This window comes from Mustelus asterias, chromosome 8 (genome assembly GCF_964213995.1).
Source record: "Mustelus asterias chromosome 8, sMusAst1.hap1.1, whole genome shotgun sequence".
Taxonomy (NCBI): Eukaryota; Metazoa; Chordata; class Chondrichthyes; order Carcharhiniformes; family Triakidae; genus Mustelus; species Mustelus asterias.
Genome location: NC_135808.1, coordinates 18251930 through 18274944, shown reverse-complemented (window position 1 = coordinate 18274944; position 23015 = coordinate 18251930). Strand labels below are relative to the sequence as shown.

Genomic DNA, 23015 nt, shown 5'->3' with positions numbered 1-23015 from the left:
CTGGGGTACAGTGCTGGAGGGCACGGGTCTGTCACTGTATAACACTGGGGTACAGTGCTGGTGGGTACGGGTCTGTCACTGTATAACACTGGGATACAGTGCTGGAGGGCACGGGTCTGTCACTGTATAACACTGGGGTACAGTGCTGGTGGGTATGGGTCTGTCACTGTATAACACTGGGGTACAGTGCTGGTGCGTACAGGTCTGTCACTGTATAACACTGGGGTACAGTGCTGGAGGGCACGGGTCTGTCACTGTATAACACTGGGGTACAGTGCTGGTGGGTACGGTCTGTCACTGTATAACACTGGGGTACAGTGCTGGAGGACACGGGTCTGTCACTGTATAACACTGGAGTACAGTGCTGGTGGGTATGGGGCTGTCAGTGTATAACACTGGGGTACAGTGCTGGTGGGTACGGGTCTGTCACTGTACTACACTGGGGTACAGTGCTGGTGGGTACGGGTCTGTCACTGTAGAACACTGGGGTACAGTGCTGGTGGGTACGGGTCTGTCACTGTATAACACTGGGGTACAGTGCTGGAGGGTGCGGGTCTGTCACTGTATAACACTGGGGTACAGTGCTGGAGGGTGCGGGTCTGTCACTGTATAACACTGGGGGACAGTGCTGGTGGATACGGGTCTGTCACTGTATAACACTGGGGTACAGTGCTGGTGGGTACGGGTCTGTCACTGTATAACACTGGGGTACAGTGCTGGTGGGTATGGGTCTGTCACTGTATAACACTGGGGTACAGTGCTGGTGGGTACGGGTCTGTCACTGTATAACACTGGGGTACAGTGCTGGTGGGTATGCGTCTGTCACTGTATAACACCGGGGTACAGTGCTGGAGGGTACGGGTCTGTCACTGTATAACACTGGGGTACAGTGCTGGTGGGTACGGGTCTGTCACTGTATAACACTGGGGTACAGTGCTGGTTGGTACAGGTCTGTCACTGTATAACACTGGGGTACAGTGCTGGTGGGTATGCGTCTGTCACTGTATAACACTGGGGTACAGTGCTGGTGGGTACAGGTCTGTCACTGTATAACACTGGGGTACAGTGCTGGTGCTGTATGGGTCTGTCACTGTATAACACTGGGGTACAGTGCTGGTGGGTATGGGTCTGTCACTGTATAACACTGGGGTACAGTGCTCGTGGGTACGGGTCTGTCACTGTATAACACTGGGGTACAGTGCTGGTGGGTACAGGTCTGTCACTGTATAACACTGGGGTACAGTGCTGGTGGGTACGGGTCTGTCACTGTATAACACTGGGGTACAGTGCTCGTGGGTACGGGTCTGTCACTGTATAACACTGGGGGACAGTGCTGTTGGGTGCAGGTTTGTCACTGTATAACACTGGGGTACAGTGCTGGTGGGTACGGGTCTGTCACTGTATAACACTGGGGTACAGTGCTGGTGGGTACGGGTCTGTCACTGTATAACACTGGGGTACAGTGCTGGTGGGTACGGTCTGTCACTGTATAACCCTGGGGTACAGTGCTGATGGGTACGGGTCTGTCACTGTATAACACTGGGGTACAGTGCTGGTGGGTACGGTTTGTCACTGTATAACACTGGGGTACAGTGCTGGTGGGGATGGGTCTGTCACTATAACACTGGGGTACAGTGCTGGTGGGTACGGGTCTGTCACTGTATAACACTGGGGTACAGTGCTGGTGGGTACGGGTCTGTCACTGTATAACACTGGGGTACAGTGCTGGTGGGGATGGGTCTGTCACTGTATAACACTGGGGTACAGTGCTGGTGGGTACGGGTCTGTCACTGTATAACACTGGGGTACAGTGTTCGTGGGTACGGGTCTGTCACTGTATAACACGGGTACAGTGCTGGTGGGTAAGGGCCTGTCACTGTATAACACTGGGATACAGTGCTGGTGGGTATGGGCCTGTCACTGTATAACACTGGGGTACAGTGCTCGTGGGTACGGGTCTGTCACTGTATAACACTGGGGTACAGTGCTGGTGGGTACAGGTCTGTCACTGTATAACACTGGGGTACAGTGCTGGTGGGTACGGGTCTGTCACTGTATAACACTGGGGTACAGTGCTCGTGGGTAGGGGTCTCTCACTGTATAACACTGGGGTACAGTGCTGGTGGGTACGGGTCTGTCACTGTATAACACTGGGGTACAGTGCTGGTGGGTATGGGCCTGTCACTGTATAACACTGGGGTACAGTGCTGGTGGGTATGGGTCTGTCACTGTATAACACTGGGGTACAGTGCTGGTGGGTACAGGTCTGTCACTGTATAACACTGGGGTACAGTGCTCGTGGGTACGGGTCTGTCACTGTATAACACTGGGGTACAGTGCTCGTGGGTACGGGTCTGTCACTGTATAACACTGGGGGACAGTGCTGTTGGGTGCAGGTTTGTCACTGTATAACACTGGGGTACAGTGCTGGTGGGTACGGGTCTGTCACTGTATAACACTGGGGTACAGTGCTGGTGGGTACGGGTCTGTCACTGTATAACACTGGGGTACAGTGCTGGTGGGTACGGTCTGTCACTGTATAACCCTGGGGTACAGTGCTGATGGGTACGGGTCTGTCACTGTATAACACTGGGGTACAGTGCTGGTGGGTACGGTTTGTCACTGTATAACACTGGGGTACAGTGCTGGTGGGGATGGGTCTGTCACTATAACACTGGGGTACAGTGCTGGTGGGTACGGGTCTGTCACTGTATAACACTGGGGTACAGTGCTGGTGGGTACGGGTCTGTCACTGTATAACACTGGGGTACAGTGCTGGTGGGGATGGGTCTGTCACTGTATAACACTGGGGTACAGTGCTGGTGGGTACGGGTCTGTCACTGTATAACACTGGGGTACAGTGTTCGTGGGTACGGGTCTGTCACTGTATAACACTGGGGTACAGTGCTGGTGGGTAAGGGCCTGTCACTGTATAACACTGGGATACAGTGCTGGTGGGTATGGGCCTGTCACTGTATAACACTGGGGTACAGTGCTCGTGGGTACGGGTCTGTCACTGTATAACACTGGGGTACAGTGCTGGTGGGTACAGGTCTGTCACTGTATAACACTGGGGTACAGTGCTGGTGGATACGGGTCTGTCACTGTATAACACTGGGGTACAGTGCTCGTGGGTAGGGGTCTCTCACTGTATAACACTGGGGTACAGTGCTGGTGGGTACGGGTCTGTCACTGTATAACACTGGGGTACAGTGCTGGTGGGTATGGGCCTGTCACTGTATAACACTGGGGTACAGTGCTGGTGGGTATGGGTCTGTCACTGTATAACACTGGGGTACAGTGCTCGTGGGTACGGGTCTGTCACTGTATAACACTGGGGTACAGTGCTGGTGGGTATGGGCCTGTCACTGTATAACACTGGGGTACAGTGCTGGTGCGTATGGGTCTTTCACTGTATAACACTGGGGTACAGTGCTCGTGGGTACGGGTCTGTCACTGTATAACACTGGGGTACAGTGCTGATGGGTATGGGTCTGTCACTGTATAACACTGGGGTACAGTGCTGGTGGGTACAGGTCTGTCACTGTATAACACTGGGGTACAGTGCTCGTGGGTACGGGTCTGTCACTGTATAACACTGGGGTACAGTGCTGGTGGGTACAGGTCTGTCACTGTATAACACTGGGGTACAGTGCTGGTGGGTACGGGTCTGTCACTGTATAACACTGGGGTACAGTGCTGGTGGGTACAGGTCTGTCACTGTATAACACTGGGGTACAGTGCTGGTACTGGTCTGTCACTGTATAACACTGGGGTACTGTTCTGGTGGGTACGGGTCTGTCACTGTATAACACTGGGGTACAGTGCTGGTGGGTATGGGTCTGTCACTGTATAACACTGGGGTACAGTGCTGGTGGGTACAGGCCTGTCACTGTACTACACTGGGGTACAGTGCTGGTGGGTATGGGTCTGTCACTGTATAACACTGGGGTACAGTGCTGGTGGGTATGGGTCTGTCACTGTATAACACTGGGGTACAGTGCTGTTGGTATGTGTCTGTCACTGTATAACACTGGGATACAGTGCTGGTGGGTACGGGTCTGTCACTGTATAACACTGAGGTACAGTGCTGGTGGGTACGGGTCTGTCACTGTATAACACTGGGGCACAGTGCTGGTGGGTACGGGTCTGTCACTGTATAACACTGGGGCACAGTGCTGGTGGGTACGGGCCTGTCACTGTGTAACACTGGGGTACTGTGCTGGTGGGTACAGGTCTGTCACTGTAACACTGGGGTTCAGTTCCTGTTCAGTGCCATGGGGAGATGCTGATTGGAGTGGATGCTGCAGTTGAAGCTGATGATTTGTGTCTATCCGATACTGAGCTCTGTGACAGTGTGAGGTGTTGGATGAGGCTTCCAGCCTCCCAGGAATGCAGCGGCTGATGATTGTTCGGTGAGGCTGCTGCAGCTGCTGTGGGCTTGTCTGAGCTGTTCCAGCTCTGAGTCAGAGGGCGTGTGGCTTTAACCCTGTCCTACAGGCCCTCCGGCCATAGCGTAGCCTGGGTACATTACCCTGTATCTGATCCAACATCAACAGCACTGCAGAGCACAGCTCACTGTGGGATCTTGCTGTGCATACAGCACCCCTGTCTCTGCACCGTAACCTCAACAATCTGAGCTGTTTCCCGAGGGCCATTCTCCCGGGGGAATGTGATGTCGGAGAAGGAGGAGATCGTTCATGTCCTCTGCATCCAGCTCCTCCACCGTTCAATCAGATCACCGCTCATGTGGGTGGCACAGTGGTTAGCATTGCTGCCGCACAACGCCCGGGACCCGGGTTCAATTCCGGCCTCGGGTCCCTGTCTGTGTGGGTTTCCTCCGGGTGCTCCAGTTTCCTCTCTCAGTCCAAAGATGTGCGGGTTAGGTGGATTGGCCACGCTAAATTGATCCTCAGTGTCAGGGGGACTAGCTCGGGTATGGGGTCATGGGGATGGGGTTTGGGTGGGATTGTGGTCGGTGCAGACTCGATGGGTCGAATGGCCTCCTTCTGTACTGTAGGATTCTATGTATTCTATATTCATCTGATTTTAGCTCCGAGAAGCAGCTATTCGGATCCCAGCGAGGCCCAGGAGGGCCCTCATTGTCCACACAAGCCTCCTTCCCCCCCACCCCACGCCCTTCATCGCGCTCCATCAACCTCTCCTCCCATCGCTTCTCTCTCGTGCGTCTCTCGTGCAGCTTCCCCATCAAGGCATCCAAGTTATTCGTCTGCAACACACCCTGTGATCACCACTTCCACATCCTCCTCATTCTTCCCAGTGAAGTCATTTCTCTGGAATTCCTCACGTGATTTTTAATGATAACTCCAATGTTCTGATCTCACTCACAAGTGGAGGCATTATCCCTGTGTATAACCCCCTCGTATCCCCTCACAGTGGTTAGCACTGCTGCTTCACAGCGCCAGGGATCCCGGGTTCAATTCCCGGTTTGGGTCACTGTGCGGAGTCTGCACGTTCTCCCCGTGTCTGCGTGGGTTTTCTCCGGATGCCCCGGTTTCCTCCCACAGTCCGAGAGACGTGCCGGTTAGGTGTATTGGGCCATGCTAAATTCTCCCTCAGTGTACCCGAACAGGCACCGGAGTGTGGCAACTAGGGGATTTTCACAGTAGCTCCATTGCAGTGTTAATGTAAACCTACTTGTGACACGAATAAATAAACTTTAAACTTTTATTTTGAGGTCAGGCAGCTCCCCAGAGATCTCCTTTCCCCTGCCTGGCCACCGTTTCCCCCTTCCCCACAATCCCTTCCTCTTTCTAAAAGAGAATTTATTTCTCAGCCCTTGCACGGATTTGCATCAAATTTGCATTTGGCCTTTTGTTACTTTCCCCCCTTCATCTCCCCCTGTCAGAACTTCCTCCTCTTCCTTTCTCATTTCCTTATCCAGCTTCCCCTTAAACACATCTGGAGGTCGGGTGGATTGTAGTCAGTGCCCCTCAGTGTCAGGGGAAATTAGCAGGGTAAATAGGTGGGGTTTTGGGGATAGGGTCCGGGTGGGATTGTAGTCAGTGCCTATTTCTGGAATGTAGGGATTTGATGACCCTGTGCTGTTTCTTTATTCACGGCATCATCGACAGGGCCAGAATTTGGGGTTTGAACCCCTGTCGCCAAAGCATTATCCTGAACCCTCTGGATTACCAGTTCAGTGACATTCCCACTACACCACCCACATCAAGAAAAAGGGCGGCACAGTGGTTAGCACTGCTGCCTCACAGCGCCAGGGACCCGGGTTCAATTCCCAGCCTCGGGTCACTGTCTGTGTGGAGTTTGCACATTCTCCCCGTGTCTGCGTGGGTTTCCTCCCACAGTCCGAAGATGTGCGAGTTAGGTGCATTCATAGAAATCATAGAAACCCTACAGTACAGAAAGAGGCCATTTGGCCCATCGAGTCTGCACCGACCACAATCCCACCCAGGCCCTACCCCCATATCCCTACATATTTTACCCACTAATCCCTCTAATCTATGCATCCCAGGACAATAAGGGGCAATTTTCTTTTTTAGCATGGCCAATCAACCTAACCCACACATCTTTGGCCATGCTAAATTGCCCCTTAATGTCAGGGGGATTAGCAGAGTAAATATGTGAGGTTATGGGGATAGGGCCAGGGTGGGATTGTGGTCAGTGCAGACTCGATGGGCCGAATGGCCTCCTTCTGCACTGTAGGGATTCTATGATCTATTTGCCTCAGCCACTCCATACGTCTCGAGTCCCCCAGGGTAATGAAGCTTTGGTTTGGTTTATCGAGGGCAGTGATTCCAGCGGTGTGGTGGGGGGGCTGGGTTATGGTGGGGGGGCTGTGGTGGAGGGGGCTGGGTTGTGGTGTGTGGGGGGAGGGGGGGGGGCGGAGGGCTGGGTTATGGTGGGGTGGCTGGGGTGTGGTGGGGGGGGTGGGTTATGGTGGGGGGGTGGGTTGTGGTGGGGGGGTGGGTTATGGTGGGGGCGGTGGGTTGTGGTGGGGGGGGTGGGTTATGGTGGGGTGGCTGGGGTGTGGTGGGCACTTGCAGGCAAGGTGTGTGCCTGCCAGATGAACCTTGCTCCCTGTCTGTGAGCTGCGACTCCGGTTCATTCGCTAACCTGTTCTGTTTCCTTTCCTTCCACCAGCCTCCCTGAGAGTCAGCGCCCCTACAGCAGGCCGTCCCAGACCAGACCGTCCCAGACTAGACCAGACCGTCCCAGACTAGACCAGACCGTCCCAGACCAGACCAGGCCATCCCAGAAACAGACCATGCAGCGGGAGAAGCTGAAGTGTAAGAATCTCCATGAGTACATGAGGAGCCTGAGTCCCGCCATCCTGGACAAGCTGTACAACCACCCGGCAACATGCCTGGCTGTCTTCAGGTAAGGCCTCGGAGATTCCCCGACCTCCAGCGTTGGGGAGGGTGAGCACTCTGTTCGGTTTAACAGTGTTTTTACCACCAGGCAGCGGCGGGACAGGGGCACAGCGTGTTTAGCATGGAGGAAACACGGGTAAAATCACATCTTCTCCCCTTCCCGATCCAGGGCGGCTGAGTCAAATGATAACTCCCTCCGCTTTCGGCCTGGGATTAAACTGGGGAGGGGGCGACACGGTGGCACAGTGGTTAGCACTGCTGCCTCACAGGGACCCGGGTTCAATTCCCAGCCTCGGGTCACTGTCTGTGTGGAGTCTGCACATTCTCCCCGTGTCTGCGTGGGTTTCCTCCGGGTGCTCCGGTTTCCCCCACAGTCCGAAAGATGTGTCATTTGGGTTAATTGGTCATGCTAAATTGCCCCTTAGTGTCCCGGGATGCATAGGCTAGAGGGATTAGCGGGGTAAATATGTGAGGTTGCGGGAATGGGGCCTGGGTGGGATTGTGGTCGGTGCAGACTCGATGGGCCGAATGGCCTCCTTCTGCACTGTAGAGTTTCTATGATTCTATCTCCCTGTGCTGCACAGCTTGGTACCACACCTGGGTGACGTGACGGTGTGTTTACCCATGACGCGGATCGGGTTGCCCGCTTCAAGCCAAGACAACGTGGCAGTGGTAAGACCATTTGCCGGAGGACTCGAGTACGAGAGGAAGGCTGTCTCACTGCAGCTGTGTAGAGGCCACGCCTGGAGTATTGTCGGCCATTTTAGTCTCCGTATCTAAGAAAGGATATACTTGCCACAGAGGGAGTGCAGCGAATTTTTGAATAGCTTTATTATTGTCACATGTATTAACATACAGTGAAAAGTATTGTTTCTTGCACGCTATACAGACAAAGCATACTGTTCATAGAGAAGGAAACGAGAGAGTGCAGAATGTTACAGTTATAGCTGGGGTGCAGAGAAAGATTAACTTAATGCAAGTAGGTCCATTCAAAAGTCTGACAGCAGCAGGGAAGAAGCTGTTCTTGAGTCGGTTGGTCCGTGAATTCAGACTTTTGTATCTTTTTCCCGATGGAAGAAGGTGGAAGAGAGAATGTCCGGGGTGCGTGGGGTCCTTGATTATGCTGGCTGCTTTTCCGAGGCAGTGGGAAATGTAGACAGAGTCAGTGGATGGGAGGCTGGTTTGAGTGATGGATTGGGCTACATTCACAACGTTTTGTAGTTTCTTGCGGTCTTGGGCAGAGCAGGAGCCGTAACAAGCTGTGATAGAACCAGAAAGAATGTTCACCAGACTGATACCTGGGATGGCAGGATTGTCGAATGAGGGGAGATTGGGTCGACTGGGCCCTGTATTCACTGGAATTTAGAAGAATTAGTGGGGATCTCACTGAGAAGCATAACATTCTAAACAGGGCTGGAGAGACAGGATGCAGGGAGGGTGTTTTCCCTGGTTGGGGAATCTAGAACCAGGGCTCACAGTCTCAGGAGACGGGGGAGACCATTTGGGACTGAGAAGAGGAGAAATTTCTTCAGTCAGAGGGTGTGAACCTGTGGAATTCTCTACCACAGAAGGCCAGGGAGGTCAAATCAGTGATTATATTTAAGAAGGAAATAGTTTTCCAAACTGTAAAGGGGATAATGTGGGAGTATGACATTGAGATAGCGGATCAGCCATGATTGTAGCAAGTGGCAGAACAGGTTTGATGGGCCAAACGGCCTATTCCTGCTTTCTATGTTTACTGCCTGCCATTGGATTTACAGGTTGTTTCTCAACCCATTTGACCCCGTTATCGAAGCACCTTCCTCGGCCATCGAGCCCCAGGGTGGGACTCGAACCCGCAGCTTCTGGCTCAGAGACAGGGATGCTAACCCACCGCGCCACAAGCCCTGCGATGGTTATGTACAGCACGATATGGGCGACACGGTAGCACAGTGGTTAGCACTGCTGCTTTGCAGCTCCAGGGACCTGGGTTCGATTCCCGGCTCGGGTCACTGTCTGTGTGGAGTTTGCACATTCTCCTCGTGTCTGCGTGGGTTTCCTCCGGGTGCTCCGGTTTCCTCCCACAGTCCAAAGATGTGCGGGTTAGGTTGATTGGCTATGCTAAAATTGCCCCTTAGTGTCCTGAGATGTGTGTGGTTAGAGGGATTAGTGGGTAAATATGTAGGGATATGGGGGTAGGGCCTGGGTGGGATTGTGGTTGGTGTAGACTCGATGGGCCGAATGGCCTCTTTCTGCACTGTAGGGTTTCTATGATTTCTATGATGTAAATGCAGGGTCTTTCTTTCCGAAGTCACTGGGTGACAGCCAGCAGCCAAGTTGGGTTTATTACGAAAGAATTGCTGCAATATGGGACTGCTCTAGAGAGTACGGGGACGGAGGGAGGGATGGGGTGGGTGGGTGGGTGAAATCAGACTTGGGGCAGAAGGACGCAAATCGGGCGTTGCCCCCTCAGTGTACCTACCGCTCGCCCAGTATTGGGTGCCGAGGGGCCCGGCCTGTGACAGGTGATCGATACGAGACCGCCTGCTTTGCGCTCCCTGTGTCCGAGCGTTGGCGCAGAATAACGCTCGCGCTCTTCCCCCTGCCGCTAATCCGTTCCTGCCTCTTTCCCCCAGGGAGCTGCCGGCGCTGGCTCAGAACTACGTCATGAGGCTGCTGTTCGTGGACCAACCCTTGCCCCAGGCGGCCGTCGCCTTCTGGGTGAAGAAAGATAACCAACGGTACAGTACTGCTGCGCCCATTCCGCCCTCCATTCCACTTGTTAAAACACCCTCTTGTTTTAAATTATAAAAATCTGTTTGAGCATTCCTCCAGGCAGCAACCAGACCCACAGTGAGTTGCAATGAGCCGACACCCTGGGGTGGTTGGGGTGGAGGGGGGGGTGGTATTTTAACCTGATGCGGTCGGGGTGCCAATCCCATGGCATCGAGGTGGAGGTTGTGCCCGGGCCTGCCGTGACCCTCGGAGTGGGACAAGCACCGACCGGGTGCTGGGTGTGGCTTCGACAAAACCATCCTCCTTGTTAGAAAGAAGCAGCCGGCATTTCCCCAGCGCCCCCACCCCCGTGACCTCCGGGCGTCCCGAGGCCCCTTCACAGCCAAGCACCAGTTTGAAGCGCTGCCGTGCAGGGGAGGGTCAGATTTGAGCACAGCAAGATCCCGCGAGCGGCAACGCGACGGACAAGCCCACTTTCCTGGTGTGATTTTTCGCATGCGTGTCCACTCGCGAGGGAAATAACCCGGGCAGACCCGGCCATGCGTGAGAGTGTTAGTCGTTCCAATCATCCCGGAGGGGGGAATTAGGGATTGGGAGCAACTGCGGGCCTAACCCACGCTGCTCGCATCCCAAAAACAAATAAAAACCCCATCTGGGTCACTAATTTCCTTTAGGGAAGGAAATCTGCTGTCTTCACCCGGTCTGGCCGACATGTGACTCCAGAGCCACAGCAATGTGGTTGACATTTCATTGCTCTCTGAAATGACCTAACAAGCCATGTGGTAGCAGAAATTATTTCCCGTTACCATGATAATTAGTTGGAAATCTTTGTGTGTGACGCGCTCCAGGTATTTTGGCCAGAGGCTGGTACGCAGTGAGTAACCTGAACCACAAGGTGAGAAACAGCAGTGATGCCTCCATCGCTGGGATTGGGTTACAGGTTGCACTCGGCAGTGCCGTCAGGAGCAGCAGACATGTAAACAAGATCCGTAACAGGACACAGCCAGCAACTATCTCCAGTCCATCACACCAGCCAAAATCCATATCCTGACTGTGTTTCCTCACTTACATTTCTCAAAAGACCCTCATCTCCCTTCGCTTAACTTTTAAATCAATTTATAATCATTTTTTTTATTCATTCGTGGGCCATGGGTGTCGCTGGCTGGCCAGCATTTATTGCCCATCCCTAGTTGCCCTTGTTCAGGCTCACACTTGCTTGTGTACACACTCATTCTCGCTTGCACACACTCGGCACACATATGCACACAGGCTCGCGCGCTCACACATATACACATTTGCCCTCACAGTCGCACGTGCGTGCCAGCTTCTCGCGCACGCCCAACTGTCCCACCCAGTCCCAGAGGGGGAAAGGACAGTGTCTGACCCACTGTCCCACCCAGTCCCAGAGGGGGAAAGGACAGTGTCTGACCCACTGTCCCACCCAGTCCCAGAGGGGGAAAGGACAGTGTCTGACCCACTGTCCCACCCAGTCCCAGAGGGGGCAAAGGACAGTGTCTGACCCACTGTCCCACCCAGTCCCAGAGGGGGAAAGGGCAGTGCCTGACCCACTGTCCCACCCAGTCCCAGAGGGAGAAAGGACAGTGTCTGACCCACTGTCCCACCCAGTCCCAGAGGGGGAAAGGACAGTGTCTGACCCACTGTCCCACCCAGTCCCAGAGGGGGAAAGGACAGTGTCTGACCCACTGTCCCACCCAGTCCCAGAGGGGGAAAGGACAGTGTCTGACCCACTGTCCCACCCAGTCCCAGAGGGAGAAAGGACAGTGTCTGACCCACTGTCCCACCCAGTCCCAGAGGGGGAAAGGACAGTGTCTGACCCACTGTCCCACGCAGTCCCAGACTGGGGAAAGGACAGTGCCTGACCCACTGTCCCACCCAGTCCCAGAGGGGAAAAGGGCAGTGTCTGACCCACTGTCCCACCCAGTCCCAGAGGGGAAAAGGGCAGTGTCTGACCCACTGTCCCACCCAGTCCCAGAGGGGGAAAGGACAGTGTCTGACCCAAAACCCCACCCAGTCCCAGAGGGGGAAAGGACAGTGCCTGACCCACTGTCCTACCCAGTCCCAGAGGGGGAAAGGACAGTGTCTGACCCACTGTCCCACCCAGTCCCAGAGGGGGAAAGGACAGTGTCTGACCCACTGTCCCACCCAGTCCCAGAGGGGGAAAGGACAGTGTCTGACCCACTGTCCCACCCAGTCCCAGAGGGGGAAAGGACAGTGTCTGACCCACTGTCCCACCCAGTCCCAGAGGGGGGAAAGGACAGTGCCTGACCCACTGTCCCACCCAGTCCCAGAGGGGGAAAGGACAGTGTCTGACCCACTGTCCCAGCTGACCAGCTGAAAAAAGTTGGGGAAGTCTCGGCCCTTTTGAGAGGATTTTTGATTTGCTGGGGTGTGGAAGTCGGTGGCAGAGTGTGGGTGAGACAGAAGGTGCGGGTCACCCACACCAGGCCAGGGGAGCGATATACTGGAGGCTGTGTGACACCATGTGCTGTGTGAGCGGGTGACATGGGCTACCTCGTGCTGCTGAGAGCGGGGCAGAGTGATCCTCTTCCTGCTAGTGGTGCAGGGCAGTCGGCAAGCGCGGGGCGGCCATGCTGTTTGCTCAACCTGCCCCTCCCCCATCAATTTAACACACACCGAAGTACACACACACACACGCACGTACACACACGCACGTACACACACGCACGTACACACACGCACGTACACACACGCACGTACACACACGCACGTACACACACGCACGTACACACGCACGTACACACACGCACGTACACACACGCACGTACACACACGCACGTACACACACGCACGTACACACACGCACGTACACACACGCACGTACACACACGCACGTACACACGCACGTACACACACGCACGTACACATACGCACGTACACACACGCACGTACACACACGCACGTACACACGCACGTACACACACGCACGTACACACACGCACGCACGCACGTACACGCACGCACGTACACGCACGCTCACACGCACGCTCACACGCACGTTCACACGCACGTTCACACGCACGTTCACACGCACGCTCACACGCACGTTCACACGCACGTTCACATGCACGTTCACACGCACGTTCACACGCACGTACACACGCACGTACACACGCACGTACACACGCACGTTCACACGCACGTACACACGCACGTACACACGCACGTACACACGCACGTACACACGCACGTACACACGCACGTACACACACGCATGTGCACACACACACACACGCACGTACACACACGCACGTACACACACGCACGTACACACACGCACGTACACACACGCACGTACACACACGCACGTACACACACGCACGTACACACACGCACGTACACACACGCACGTACACACACGCACGTACACACACGCACGTACACACACTCACGTACACACACTCTCGTACACACACACACCCCACCCATTTTAGCATTTTACAGTGCATAGGGCTGCCTGTTGTCTGGAGTGGCCGGTGCGGTGGGAGGTGGGGGACCCCCCAATCGCGTGTATTGTTAAAATCTTTGCCGCTGCAGTGTTCTGGGAATAGAGATTTGTGGAGGTTACAAAACGCCGTTCACCAACTCGGGGAATTCTCCCTCTCTCTGTCTCTCTCCCTCTCTCTGTCTCTCTCCCTCTCTCTGTCTCTCTCCCTCTCTCTGTCTCTCTCCCTCTCTCTGTCTCTCTCCCTCTCTCTGTCTCTCTCCCTCTCTCTGTCTCTCTCCCTCTCTCTGTCTCTCTCCCTCTCTCTGTCTCTCTCCCTCTCTCTGTCTCTCTCCCTCTCTCTGTCTCTCTCCCTCTCTCTGTCTCTCTCCCTCTCTCTGTCTCTCTCCCTCTCTCTGTCTCTCTCCCTCTCTCTGTCTCTCTCCCTCTCTCTGCCTCTCTCCCTCTCTCTGCCTCTCTCCCTCTCTCTGTCTCTCTCCCTCCCTCTCCCACCCTCTTTCTGTCTGACTCTTTCTGTCTGACTCTTTCTGTCTGACTCTCTCTCTGTCTGACTCTCTCTCTGTCTGACTCTCTCTCTGTCTGACTCTCTCTCTGTCTGACTCTCTCTCTGTCTGACTCTCTCTCTGTCTGACTCTCTCTCTGTCTGACTCTCTCTCTGTCTGACTCTCTCTCTGTCTGACTCTCTCTCTGTCTGACTCTCCCTCTGTCTGACTCTCCCTCTGTCTGACTCTCCCTCTGTCTGACTCTCCCTCTGTCTGACTCTCCCTCTGTCTGACTCTCCCTCTGTCTGACTCTCCCTCTGTCTGACTCTCCCTCTGTCTGACTCTCCCTCTGTCTGACTCTCCCTCTGTCTGACTCTCCCTCTGTCTGACTCTCCCTCTGTCTGACTCTCCCTCTGTCTGACTCTCCCTCTGTCTGACTCTCCCTCTGTCTGACTCTCCCTCTGTCTGACTCTCCCTCTGTCTGACTCTCCCTCTGTCTGACTCTCCCTCTGTCTGACTCTCCCTCTGTCTGACTCTCCCTCTGTCTGACTCTCCCTCTGTCTGACTCTCCCTCTGTCTGACTCTCCCTCTGTCTGACTCTCCCTCTGTCTGACTCTCCCTCTGTCTGACTCTCCCTCTGTCTGACTCTCCCTCTGTCTGACTCTCCCTCTGTCTGACTCTCCCTCTGTCTGACTCTCCCTCTGTCTGACTCTCCCTCTGTCTGACTCTCCCTCTGTCTGACTCTCCCTCTGTCTGACTCTCCCTCTGTCTGACTCTCCCTCTGTCTGACTCTCCCTCTGTCTGACTCTCCCTCTGTCTGACTCTCCCTCTGTCTGACTCTCCCTCTGTCTGACTCTCCCTCTGTCTGACTCTCCCTCTGTCTGACTCTCCCTCTGTCTGACTCTCCCTCTGTCTGACTCTCCCTCTGTCTGACTCTCCCTCTGTCTGACTCTCCCTCTGTCTGACTCTCCCTCTGTCTGACTCTCCCTCTGTCTGACTCTCCCTCTGTCTGACTCTCCCTCTGTCTGACTCTCCCTCTGTCTGACTCTCCCTCTGTCTGACTCTCCCTCTGTCTGACTCTCCCTCTGTCTGACTCTCCCTCTGTCTGACTCTCCCTCTGTCTGACTCTCCCTCTGTCTGACTCTCCCTCTGTCTGACTCTCCCTCTGTCTGACTCTCCCTCTGTCTGACTCTCTCTCTGTCTGACTCTCTCTCTGTCTGACTCTCCCTCTGTCTGACTCTCCCTCTGTCTGACTCTCCCTCTGTCTGACTCTCCCTCTGTCTGACTCTCCCTCTGTCTGACTCTCCCTCTGTCTGACTCTCCCTCTGTCTGACTCTCCCTCTGTCTGACTCTCCCTCTGTCTGACTCTCCCTCTGTCTGACTCTCCCTCTGTCTGACTCTCCCTCTGTCTGACTCTCTCTCTGTCTGACTCTCCCTCTGTCTGACTCTCCCTCTGTCTGACTCTCTCTCTGTCTGACTCTCTCTCTGTCTCTCTCTGTCTGACTCTCTCTCTGTCTGACTCTCTCTCTGTCTGACTCTCTCTCTGTCTGACTCTCTCTCTGTCTGACTCTCCCTCTGTCTGACTCTCTCTCTGTCTGACTCTCTCTCTGTCTGACTCTCTCTCTGTCTGACTCTCCCTCTGTCTGACTCTCCCTCTGTCTGACTCTCCCTCTGTCTGACTCTCCCTCTGTCTGACTCTCCCTCTGTCTGACTCTCCCTCTGTCTGACTCTCCCTCTGTCTGACTCTCCCTCTGTCTGACTCTCTCTCTGTCTGACTCTCTGTCTGACTCTCCCTCTGTCTGACTCTCCCTCTGTCTGACTCTCCCTCTGTCTGACTCTCCCTCTGTCTGACTCTCCCTCTGTCTGACTCTCCCTCTGTCTGACTCTCCTTCTGTCTGACTCTCTGTCTGTCTGACTCTCTGTCTGACTCTCCCTCTGTCTGACTCTCCCTCTGTCTGACTCTCCCTCTGTCTGACTCTCTCTCTGTCTGACTCTCCCTCTGTCTGACTCTCTCTCTGTCTGACTCTCTCTCTGTCTGACTCTCTGTCTGTCTGACTCTCTGTCTGACTCTCTCTCTGTCTGACTCTCTGTCTGACTCTCCCTCCATCCACAGGGATCACGATGACTGTATGAGTATCCTAATGGGGCTGCGACTGTGGCACTGCCAGCAGCTTCCTGGGGGATTGCAAGGCCTGGTCCTCAATCCCATCTTCAAGGAGAATCTGCGCATTGCACTTCTCGGAGGGTAAGTGACGGTGACACGGCCGAGTTCAGTGATGCTGAGTTTGTGTGTGGGGTGTGTGTGTGGGGTGTGTGTGTGGGGTGTGTGTGTGGGGTGTGTGTGTGGGGTGTGTGTGTCTGTGTGTGTGTGTGGGCTGTGTGTGTGTGTGGGCTGTGTGTGTGTGTGTGGGCTGTGTGTGTGTGTGTGTGGGCTGTGTGTGTGTGTGGGCTGTGTGTGTGTGTGTGGGCTGTGTGTGTGGGCTGTGTGTGTGTGTGTGTGGGCTGTGTGTGTGTGTGTGGGCTGTGTGTGTGTGTGGGCTGTGTGTGTGTGTGTGGGCTGTGTGTGTGTGTGGGCTGTGTGTGTGTGTGTGGGCTGTGTGTGTGTGTGTGGGCTGTGTGTGTGTGTGTGGGCTGTGTGTGTGTGTGTGGGCTGTGTGTGTGTGTGTGGGCTGTGTGTGTGTGTGTGTGGGCTGTGTGTGTGTGTGTGTGGGCTGTGTGTGTGTGTGTGGGCTGTGTGTGTGTGTGTGGGCTGTGTGTGTGTGGGCTGTGTGTGTGTGGGCTGTGTGTGTGTGGGCTGTGTGTGTGTGTGGGCTGTGTGTGTGTGTGGGCTGTGTGTGTGTGTGGGCTGTGTGTGTGTGTGGGCTGTGTGTGTGTGTGTGGGCTGTGTGTGTGTGTGTGTGGGCTGTGTGTGTGGGCTGTGTGTGTGGGCTGTGTGTGTGTGTGTGTGGGCTGTGTGTGTGTGTGTGGGCTGTGTGTGTGTGTGTGGGCTGTGTGTGTGTGTGTGGGCTGTGTGTGTGTGTGTGGGCTGTGTGTGTGTGTGTGGGCTGTGTGTGTGTGTGTGGGCTGTGTGTGTGTGTGTGGGCTGTGTGTGTGTGTGGGCTGTGTGTGTGTGTGTGGGCTGTGTGTGTGTGTGTGTGGGCTGTGTGTGTGTGTGTGTGGGCTGTGTGTGTGGGCTGTGTGTGTGGGCTGTGTGTGTGTGTGTGTGGGCTGTGTGTGTGTGTGTGTGTGGGCTGTGTGTGTGTGGGCTGTGTGTGTGTGGGCTGTGTGTGTGTGGGCTGTGTGTGTGTGGGCTGTGTGTGTGTGTGTGGGCTGTGTGTGTGTGTGTGTGGCTGTGTGTGTGTGTGTGCTGTGTGTGTGTGTGGGCTGTGGGTGTGTGTGTGGGGGTGGGTGTGTGTGCGTGTGGGGGTGTGTCTGTCATTCTACCGAGTCTGACTATAGGATGTAGTTTAGTTTATTTATTAATGTCACAAGTCGGCTTACATTAACATTGCAATGAAGTTACTGTGAAAATCCCCCTAGCTGCCACACTCCGGCACCTGTTTGGGTACAACTGAGGGAGAATTTAGCATCTAACCAGCACGTCCTTTGGACTGTGGGAGGAAACCCACGCAGACACGGGGAGAACGTGCAAACTCCACACAGAACGCGACTCAACCCGGGTCCCTGGCGCTGTGAGGCAGCAGCGCCAACCACTGTGATTGGCACCTCTTCCACAAGCACCCACTCCCTCTACCACCGACGCTCAGTAGCAGCAGTGTGTATTATCTACAAGATGCACTGCAGCAATTCACCAAAGATCCTTCGCACCTTCCAAACCCACGGCCACTCCCATCTAGAGGGACAAGGGCAGCAGATACCGGGGAACACCACCACCTGGAGGTTCCCCTCCAAGTCACTCACCATCCTGACTTGGAAATACATCCGCCGTTCCTTCACTATCACTGGGTCCAAATCCTGGAACTCCCTCCCTATCAGCGCTGTGGGTGTACCTACACCTTGGGGACTGCAGGGGCTCAAGGCAGCTCACCGCCACCTTCCCAAGGGCAGCTCAAAGTGGGCAAGAAAGGCTGTCGCAGACAGCGATACCCACATCCCAAAAATGATTAGAAGCTGCGGTCCAGCGAGTGCCTTTCTCTATGTTCAACATGGGCTCTTGTTCTTAATGCCCCGACTGATAAAACCGAGGATACAACCTGCTTATAAACTGTCCCCTCGACAGTCCCGCCACCTTCAGTGACTCAGGTCCGGATGGATACACCTCCTCACCACTTTCTCCATTTATTTTGTTCTGCCAAAATGAATCACCTCACACTTCTCTGCTTTGAACTTTATCTGCCACTTGTCAATGTGTGCGTGTGGGGTGGGGGGGGGGGGCGTGCGTGCGTGTGGGGGGGGCGTGTGGGGGGGGTTGTGTGTGTGGGGGGGGTTGTGTGTGTGGGGGGGGTTGTGTGTGTGGGGGGGGTTGTGTGTGTGGGGGGGGTTGTGTGTGTGGGGGGGGTTGTGTGTGTGGGGGGGTTGTGTGTGTGGGGGGGGTTGTGTGTGTGGGGGGGGTTGTGTGTGTGGGGGGGGTTGTGTGTGTGTGGGGGGGGTTGTGTGTGTGTGGGGGGGGTTGTGTGTGTGGGGGGGGTTGTGTGTGTGGGGGGGGTTGTGTGTGTGGGGGGGGTTGTGTGTGTGGGGGGGGTTGTGTGTGTGGGGGGGGTTGTGTGTGTGGGGGGGGATGTGCGTGTGGGGGGGATGTGCGTGTGGGGGGATGTGCGTGTGGGGGGGGCGTGCGTGTGGGGGGGGTTGTGTGTGTGGGGGGGGATGTGCGTGTGGGGGGGGGGCGTGCGTGTGGGGGGGGGCGTGCGTGTGGGGGGGGGCGTGCGTGTGGGGGGGGGGCGTGCGTGTGGGGGGGGGATGTGCGTGTGGGGGGGGGATGTGCGTGTGGGGGGGGCGTGTGGGGGGGGGTGGTGTGGTCAGACACACCTCTCTTACCTGAGACCTTAAACGATCACCGCAGCAAAAGCATCCACCTGGACATTCGTGACACACAAGTTACGTTTAAGCTTCTAGTTTATTTATTCGGGTCACAAGTAGGCCAACATTAACACTGCAATGAAGTTACTGTGAAAATCCCCTGGTCTCCACACTCCGGCGCCTGTTCGGGCACTCGGAGGGAGAATTTAACCTGGCCAATCCACCTAACCAGCGCGTGTTTCAGACTGCGGGAGGAAACCGGAGCACCCGGAGGAAACCCACGCAGACACGGGGAGGACGTGCAGATAGCGAAGGTGGCAGTGTCTGATTATTCACACCACGAGTCCTTTCCCTCCTCATTCCTCCATGAACCCATTGATCCACTGGCCCATTGATCCTCTGGCCCATTGATCCCCTGGCCCATTGATCCTCTGGCCCATTGATCCCCTGGCCCATTGATCCTCTGGCCAATCCATTGTAAAACAGGCTGACTCCATTTTGCAGTCTCGGTATTTTGCTCCTGTGTGATTGGAGAGACCAGTCATCGCCATGGTAATGGCTCAGGAACTCCACGCGTGCTCTGGTACCACCCCACCCCCACCCCGAGGTTCGACCTTTGACCTGCCACAGTCAACATGGCAACCATCCCGAAATACACCTCCATTTCCAGCAATTAAATCGCCAATGCTTTTAGTGACCATAGCAACGGCACCTTGCCTAAGTGCTAATTTCATTGTTACCGTACTTTTAGCAGAATCACTTTCCAATCAAATGTGGTGATGTACCAGACATGGAGGACTTTGCCTTTAAGATATCGGGTGTCAGAATGTGCAACACGGGGTAGATACAGAGTAAAGCTCCTCTACACTGTCCCCATCAAACACTCCCAGGACAGGTACAGCATGGGGTTAGATACAGAGTAAAGCTCCCTCTACACTGTCCCATCAAACACTCCCAGGACAGGTACAGCACGGGGTTAGATACAGAGTAAAGCTCCCTCTACACTGTCCCCATCAAACACTCCCAGGACTGGTACAGCACGGGGTTAGATACAGAGTAAAGCTCCCTCTACACTGTCCCCATCAAACACCCCCAGGACAGGTACAGCACGGGGTTAGATACAGAGTAAAGCTCCCTCTACACTGTCCCCATCAAACACTCCCAGGACAGGTACAGCACGGGGTTAGATACAGAGTAAAGCTCCCTCTACACTGTCCCCATCAAACACTCCCAGGACAGGTACAGCACGGGGTTAGATACAGAGTAAAGCTCCCTCTACACTGTCCCCATCAAACACTCCCAGGACAGGTACAGCACGGGGTTAGATACAGAGTAAAGCTCCCTCTACACTGTCCCCATCAAACACTCCCAGGACAGGTACAGCACGGGGTTAGATACAGAGTAAATCTCCCTCTACACTGTCCCCATCAAACACTCCCAGGACAGGTACAGCATGGGGTTAGATACAGAGTAAAGCTCCCTCTACACTGTCCCCATCAAACACTCCCAGGACAGGTACAGCACGGGGTTAGATACAGAGTAAATCTCCCTCTACACTGTCCCCATCAAACACTCCCAGGACAGGTACAGCCTGGGGTTAGATACAGAGTAAAGTTCTGTGTGTGTGGTGTGTGTATGGTGTGTGTGTGGGGGTGTGTGGAGGGGTGTGGGGGAGGGTGGGGGAGGGTGGGGGTGTGTGGGGGAGGGTGGGGGTGTTTGGGGAGGGTGGGGGTGTGTGGAGGGGTGTGGGGGGGTGGTAGTTATTGCTCAGTGATCGAGACCTGTTGCAGTTATTAATGTGCCTTGTTATCTGCAGGGGCAAACCCTGGGCCGATGACACCAGCCAGCTGGGACCTGATAAACATGCCCGAGACATCCCCTCGCTGGACAAGTATGCCATGGAGCGGTGGGAGGTGGGTTGGGACCCTCTTTGCTGAGCTACACATTAATGGTCTCTGCAATGCGACGTGAATCAAAGTACCTATGTTCTCCACTTTAATTTAGGGGTGGCACAGTGGTTATCACTGCTGCCTCACAGCGCCAGGGTCCCGAGTTCAATTCCGGCTTCGGGTCACTGTTGGTGCAGAGTTTGCACGTTCTCCCCATGTCTGCGTGGGTTTCCTCCGGGTGCTCCGGTTTCCTCCCACAGTCCAAAGATGTGCAGGTTAGGGGAATTGTCCATGCTAAATTGGCTCTTAGTGTCAGGGGGTTAGCGGGGTAAATATGTGGGGTTACGGGAACAGAGGTTGGGTGGGATTGTGGTCGGTGCAGGCTCGATGGGCCAAATGGCCTCCGTCTGCACTGTAGGGATTCTATGATTCTACGAATGCAAGATTATAGCGTTGGAGGATAAGAGAGTAATGATTCCATCAAAGCCCCGGCTCTCTGTACATAAACCCTTTCATCCTGGCACCCAGCTGTGCCTGCTGCGTCACTGAGGCCTGCCTGTCTTTCTGCCTGCTCTGTAGCTTCCTCTGACTTACCTCACCTTCTTCATCAAATGCATTCCTCCTCGTGTCTGATCTAAGTTTTTGTCTTATCCCCCCTCACCCCCCCAGTGTTTATTTATAACCTTTCTCCGCATGACTTTGCAGGAATCGTGACATTCTACTCCTTCGGAGCCCTTATTAAATTTCCCAACTTACCTTCCTCGGTCAATTCCTGACCGCCCTCAGATTAGGCCCTGGATAACCCCCAACGCTGCCGACTGGTGTGAACCCCCTGCTGGTGCCCGCTGCCACCTTTCGAGAGCATCCGAGGCTAGGGAATAATTAACAAAAACAGAAAATGCTGGAAAATCTCAGCCCGTCCGGCAGCATCTGTAAGGAGAGAAAAAAGCTGACGTTTCGAGTCCAGATGACCCTTTGTCAAAACTTTAACTCATCCCACTTTCTCCAAATCAAAGGAGGAGCAATGGGTACCCGCTTGGGTCCTAACTATGCTTGTCTTCTTTATGGGGTATGTGGAACATTCCTTGTACCAAACCTACCCAGGTCCCCTCCCCCAACTCCCCTCCCCCAACTCCCCTCCCCCAACTCCCCGCCCCCAACTCCCCGCCCCCAACTCCCCGCCCCCAACTCCCCGCCCCCAACTCCCCGCCCCCAACTCCCCGCCCCCAACTCCCCGCCCCCAACTCCCCGCCCCCAACTCCCCGCCCCCAACTCCCCTCCCCCAACTCCCCTCCCCCAACTCCCCGCCCCCAACTCCCCGCCCCCAACTCCCCGCCCCCAACTCCCCGCCCCCAACTCCCCGCCCCCAACTCCCCGCCCCCAACTCCCCGCCCCCAACTCCCCGCCCCCAACTCCCCGCCCCCAACTCCCCGCCCCCAACTCCCCGCCCCCAACTCCCCGCCCCCAACTCCCCGCCCCCAACTCCCCGCCCCCAACTCCCCGCCCCCAACTCCCCGCCCCCAACTCCCCGCCCCCAACTCCCCGCCCCCAACTCCCCGCCCCCAACTCCCCGCCCCCAACTCCCCGCCCCCAACTCCCCGCCCCCAACTCCCCGCCCCCAACTCCCCGCCCCCAACTCCCCGCCCCCAACTCCCCGCCCCCAACTCCCCGCCCCCAACTCCCCGCCCCCAACTCCCCGCCCCCAACTCCCCGCCCCCAACTCCCCGCCCCCAACTCCCCGCCCCCAACTCCCCGCCCCCAACTCCCCGCCCCCAACTCCCCGCCCCCAACTCCCCGCCCCCAACTCCCCGCCCCAACTCCCCGCCCCCAACTCCCCGCCCCCAACTCCCCGCCCCCAACTCCCCGCCCCCAACTCCCCGCCCCCAACTCCCCGCCCCCAACTCCTTTACCAGTACATCGATGACTATTTTGGTGCCACTTCATGCTTTCGAAAAATTCATCAACTTCGCTCCCAGTTTCCACCCCTCCATCGCCTTCCCCGGTCCATCTCAGACACTTCCCTTCCCTTCCTTGACCTTCCTGTCTCCATTTCCGGCAATAGACTATCTACCAGCATCCACTGCAAGCCAGCTTTGACAAAGGGTCGTCTGGACACGAAACACCAGCTCTTTCCTCT

The 23015-nt window shown here is 55.6% G+C and overlaps 1 protein-coding gene across 3 annotated transcripts in view; it reads left to right on the top strand.

Moving 5' to 3' along the window:
* gtf2h4 (general transcription factor IIH, polypeptide 4) overlaps positions 1 to 23015 on the top strand; it is a 79283-nt gene that overhangs the window by 7917 nt on the left and 48351 nt on the right. For all 3 annotated transcript variants that reach the window (XM_078217487.1, XM_078217486.1, XM_078217488.1), the window contains exons 2-5: positions 7123 to 7359; positions 9968 to 10072; positions 16147 to 16278; positions 20806 to 20902. In XM_078217487.1, the coding sequence (XP_078073613.1) occupies positions 7247 to 7359; positions 9968 to 10072; positions 16147 to 16278; positions 20806 to 20902 (447 nt within the window). In that variant the 5' untranslated portion in view covers positions 7123 to 7246. The remainder of the gene's footprint in view (positions 1 to 7122; positions 7360 to 9967; positions 10073 to 16146; positions 16279 to 20805; positions 20903 to 23015) is intronic.